Consider the following 5,660-nt stretch of genomic DNA (forward strand, 5'->3'; position numbering starts at 1 on the left):
GAAGTAGAGGAGATTTATAAATTGCTAAGGGACATATCTACATGAACATGGGAGGGGCAGGAGTGGACCAGGAGGATGGCCAGGAATGGAAAAACATGGAATTGTGATAGGAATTTATCCTTCCTGATTGCTAGGGTAAACTGTGCCCTACCAGCTAAATAGCTGCTAAAGGTCCATTGAAAATTGTCTCAGAATATCTGTCTACATCATCCAAAAAGTTCATGTAATTTGAATTTAAAATGAATATATTCCTTTAACAAAGCAAAGTGATGAAGACCTTCCATTTTACATTTTATTTTTTTGTATTTCAACAAAGCTTTATTGTTACAGCATATCAAAGGTTACAGTTTCATTTACCGTATTTTTCGCCGTAGAAGACGCACTTTTTCTTCCCCAAAACTGGGGAGGAAAAGTTGGTGCGTCTTATACAGCGAAGTGAAAAATTTTAAATGCACTTACATGTCACCGCCACGTTACAAGCCACCGCTGAGCAGCGCTGAGGATCGCACACAAGCCCCATGTCAGGCGAGCACATGCACGCACGGCACGGCGCGGCGCGCACCCCCCCTCCGTTGTCATGGCGACGTGCTGTGCGTGTTCGGCGCAGTCAATTACCGGTAGGTAATGTATGTAGCCCTGTGAGGCTCGGAATGTAGTGATCCAATAAATTATATTAGTAACTATTTAACAACAATAAACTACAACATGTATAAAATCGGTGTTGCTCTAAATGTAGGCATACAGTGCTAGCAGGCATTCATACTAAAATGTTCAGAGTTATTAGCAGTAGAACGTGTACAAGTTCAGATATGGGACCTGTAATCCGGAATTCTTGGGACTCTGGGATTTTGGATAAGGGATCTTAAACATTAAATAACCCCAATAGGATTAAATAACCCCAATAGGATCCGTTGTCATGGCGACGTGCTGTGCGTGTTCGGCGCAGTAACTGTCAATTACCGGTAGGTAATGTATGTAGCCCTGTGAGGCTCGGAACGTAGTGATCCAATAAAACCCTTTTTGCCAATATAAAGCATACAGTAGATTCAGTGTGCTGCCCAGATAGGATTGATTTAATTCACAAGAACTATAGGAAACTTTGCAACCTGCTGGTTGATGTTGAGGAGTGGGGGCAGGTTGTAATTATCCACATGTTGACCAGATACGCCCGGATGCAATTTGTTAGCCCTTGGGTTGAGGTGTGGAGACCACAGTATGGCACCATCATCTATTTCATAATTTTCATACTTCTTTCTACAGCTAGGTAGTCCTGTGATTTATTTAAAGGAGAAGGAAAGGTAAAAACTAAGTAAGAAAGGTCTATGTAAATACAGCCATAAGCACTTACAGAAATGCTGCACTGAGTCCTCTGTCAAAAGAAACAGGATTTCTTGTCTTTGTTTTCCTCTGCCAGAGACACGCTGTTCTCTTCCCTCTCCTGCTCCCCCCTCCCTCAAGAATGCTAAGAACTCCCTCCCCCCTTAGGGATGTGTGATCTGATGTTGAGTGGGTTAATGGCAATGGGGGAGTGGCCTAAAAGTGGGCAGGGCATATACAAATTTCGTACTGCGAGCACCACAAGCCCCTTCCTGTCCCAGGATTTCATTTTGGAAAACCGTTAACCTTACATAGGGGGCTATTTTGGATCTTTATTTCTAAGGGGAAGAAAAATAGCAGGTAAAATATTTCTGACTGGTGACTGCTAATGGCACACCATGCATTTTCACCGCCAGAAGAAAGCGCACATTTTCAGTCAATAAGTTTTTCTTAGGTAAAATTAGGTACCTCGGCTTATATTCGGATCGGCTTATACTCAAGTATATACAGTATACGGTATATATTTGATTAGGGCATCAGCCCCCGTCTTGAACCGCCACATTACCAAGTCTCCCGCTGCCATGAGCGGCCATGATCCGGGCACCATGTCAACACTCTGCTGAGCTGACCAGTACCTTTCCCTCCATCAGTGCGGGCTGTGCCTCCTCATGCCTCCCCGGGCAGTCTCACTCCTTGCTGGGCAGTGTGGGCACAATTTCGCCACTTCTGTGCATATTTCCCGGGCACTGTATCAATCTATTGGTACGGTAATTAAATATTTCTGGATTTCTTGCAGAAAAATACCAGTACTACCTCCTCAAGATGTCTAAGCAGAAGAGACTGGCATATAAAGTTGCTTTCAAGCTGGAAGTAATCAAATTTGCTAAGGAGCATGGAAACAGAGCAGCGGAGAGACACTTCGGGCCACCTCCAACTGAGAAAATGATAAGAGAGTGGAGGAAACAGGAGGATCAGCTCCAAAAGTTGGATAAAAGCAAGTACACCTTACGTGGACCAACTGCAAAGTGGCCAGAGTTAGAGGTGGAAGTGAAGGAGTGGATCACACGTCACTGGCAAAATGGACTTTCTGTCTCAACAAAAATGATAATCTATGAGGCCAAACGCATTGCTGTGGAGAAAGGCATTCAGGATTTCACTGGATCACCATCGTGGTGCTATAGATTTATGAAGAGATCTGGCTTTTCCATGCGCACCAAAACCAGAATTGCACAAAAAATGCCAAAGGAATACGAATCAAAGATTCTGTCTTTTCATAAGTTTGTTATTGATGCGAGGAAGAAGAATAACTTTGAAATTAGCCAGATTGGGAACATGGATGAAGTCCCGCTAACGTTTGATGTGCCATCTAACAGAACCGTAGATAACAAAGGAGCCAAAACCATAACCGTAAAAACCTCAGGGCATGAGAAAACCCACTACACGGTTGTGCTGTCCTGCTGTGCAGATGGTACCAAACTGCCTCCGATGTTGATCTTTAAAAGGAAAACATTCCCAAAAGAAACAATTCCACGGGGAGTCGTCGTGCACGTTCATGATAAAGGGTGGATGGACGAAAATGGCATGAGGCTGTGGATTGACAAAGTGTGGTCCAAACGTCCTGGCGGGCTTTTGAAGAAATCTTCCTTGTTGGTGCTTGACCAGTTCAGAGCGCACATTACGGAAACTACTAAAAAGAACTTTAAGGAAGTTAAGACCCAAATAGCTGTGATTCCTGGTGGTCTTACCAGCCAGCTGCAACCTCTGGATGTTTCCATTAACAAACCGTTCAAAGTTCTGATGCGAGAGGAGTGGAACACCTGGATGGCAGCTGGGAACCATGATCTGACGCCTACTGGGCGGATGAAGAGGCCCACTATCACACAAGTGTGTGAATGGGTTAAAAGGTCATGGGACTCCGTGAAGGAGGACATTGTTGTAAAATCCTTCAAGAAGTGTGGCATTAGTAATGCCTTGGATGGAACAGAAGACGACCTCTTATTTGACACCAGTGAGGAAGAAAGTGATGACAATGACTGCGTGGATCTGTCCTTCCTCATTTCTGATAGCAGCGAAGAAGAGGAATTCTTGGGGTTCGAATAAAAACATTACAGCCTTATTTTTGTTACTTTCACTGTTTACTGACTTTACTGACTGTTAATGAGAGTAAAGATAGTTCTTAATATGTTACATGGTTGACATAAAATTGTTCTTAAACTGCTGTTCACTTTATACAGTTGATATAAAATATTTTACTACAGTATTTGGTTCAGAATCTTTTTTTTCTAGATTTTCCTCCTTTAAAATTGGGTGCGTCTTATATTCCGGTGCGTCTTATATGGCGAAAAATACGGTATATGAATGCTTACACAGTCGGTTATAATGCAGTCTTAAGTAACATTGAAATCAGAAAATAGGCATATATAACAAATAAGGACATTTAGGAGAGCCACGGACTATCTATGGAAAAATGAGAAGGAGGCTGTGGAGGAAAAAAGACAGGAAAAAGAGAAGAGGGGAAGCCTGAGGCTGGAACTGGCTGGCACATATATGGTAAGTGTTAGGTGTTTCGGTGTGGCATTATTATATTGCTATTATCGAGTTACAGTTTATTATGGGATTGCAGGTAGGATACCCAGGGTTGCCAGGTCAACATGAACTCCAGTTGTTTCTCATGCAACGAAGAAGTGATCTTTTCCATTATGTAAATATCATGTATATTTAGGATCCATTCTTCTATGGTGGGCGGATTTGCGTCCCTCCAGTGTCTGGGGATTAAAATCTTTGCTGCTAGCAGCATTTGTAAAAGGAGGCTATGTTTAAAGATGTGTTGGGTAGGTCAGTATGATGTAAGAGTATTAATTGAGGAGTAAGTTTTACCCGGCAACCTAGGATCTCCTGGCAGGTTGTTTGTACAGCGTTCCAAAAGTGAGACAATATAGGACATGCAAACCAAATGTGGGACATGGATCCCTGAGCAGAGTTGCATCTCTAGCACTTATTACCTGACAATAAACCCATTTGGTAAAGTTGAGAGGGGGTTCTATACCATTTCGAGAGAATCTTATAGGAATTTTCTTGGAATCTGTTGCTAATGGAGCATTATGCTATAAGTCTGAAAATTTTACATTTTTAATTACCTGTTATTAGCAAATATTTATCGAAAATAAATAAAATACATTTGCCACATTTTATTAAACGAAGATTGAAATTCTTTGTTCTTTAGTGTGTAAATAAGAGGATTTAGCACAGGGCCCAGGGCAATGTACAGAAGGGAAAAATACTTGTCTCTTTGCAGGGAATAATTTTTTGTGGGTCTCATATACAGGCAAATAACTGTCCCATAAAGGGTTATCACACAGGCCAGGTGAGAAGCACAGGTAGAAAAGGCTTTTTGTCTCCCCTCTGAGGATTGTATTTTCAGGATAGCAGAGATGATAAATATGTATGAAGTCAGAGTAAGGAGGAAGGAATTGAAAGTCAGCAATGGTCCTTCAATATAATTTAAAAGTTCCACACTAAAAGTGCTGCTGCAGGAAAGAGTTAGCAATGGTGAGATATCACAGAAAAAATGGTTAATAAGATGGGAAGCACAATATGATAGTTTAGATATAAGAACAACATGGCCGACAGGGTCAAGAAACCCAACAGTGAATGCTGCAGTTATAAGCCCAGCACAGTGTTTCCTGCTCATTCGGGCAATGTAATGAAGGGGATCACAGATGGCAACATAACGATCATATGCCATGGCCGTCAGGAGAAAGTATTCATTGCAAGCCAAAGACACAAAAACATACATTTGAGCCATACACCCCAAGAATGAAATGTTATTTTGTTGAGTGAGAAGAATATGTAGCAAATTAGGTAAAATATTTGAACTGAAAGAAATGTCTATGAGTGAAAGGTTCAGCAAGAATATGTACATGGGGGTGTGTAAGTGAGGATTGCATGAAATGACTAAGAATATGATGAGATTTCCCAGCAGAATGATGAGATAGATTCCAAGGATAAGAGCAAAAAGAGAGATTTGAAGCTCAGGAGTATCAGAGAACCCTTGGATGATGAATCCTGAAATATTTTCTTTAGTTTCTGAAGTTGTTTTCATTTTTCTTGTGGAAGCAAATTAAAGTAAGAAATATATTAAATATGTATAAATACCTGTTGGAAATGTATCACTGAAACTTTGTCTTTCTATAATTTTGGAAATTAATAGTAGCCATATTTATCCAATCACAGGAATCACTGTTTAAAGATTAAAAAAACAACAACAATTGTTGGTGGAAGGGGATATATTCAACCTTTGTTAAAGCTACAACCATAGGAAATCATAGTTAATGTCGCCCTCT

At 41.1% G+C, this 5,660-nt stretch overlaps 1 protein-coding gene across 1 annotated transcript; it reads right to left on the reverse strand.

Moving 5' to 3' along the window:
• Positions 1-4,471: 4,471 nt before the first annotated feature.
• On the reverse strand, positions 4,472-5,419 carry LOC116412161 (olfactory receptor 8H1-like). The gene has a single exon (XM_031905794.1). It carries the CDS (start codon positions 5,417-5,419, stop codon positions 4,472-4,474), a length of 948 nt encoding a protein of 315 aa, XP_031761654.1.
• Between the last annotated feature and the right edge of the window lie 241 nt (positions 5,420-5,660).

Source organism: Xenopus tropicalis, chromosome 7 (assembly GCF_000004195.4).
Source record: "Xenopus tropicalis strain Nigerian chromosome 7, UCB_Xtro_10.0, whole genome shotgun sequence".
Taxonomy (NCBI): Eukaryota; Metazoa; Chordata; class Amphibia; order Anura; family Pipidae; genus Xenopus; species Xenopus tropicalis.

Excerpts from the sequence above, each read along its gene's own strand:
- LOC116412161 (XM_031905794.1), bottom strand. The coding sequence starts at position 5,419 with ATGAAAACAACTTCAGAAACTAAAGAAAATATTTCAGGATTCATCATC.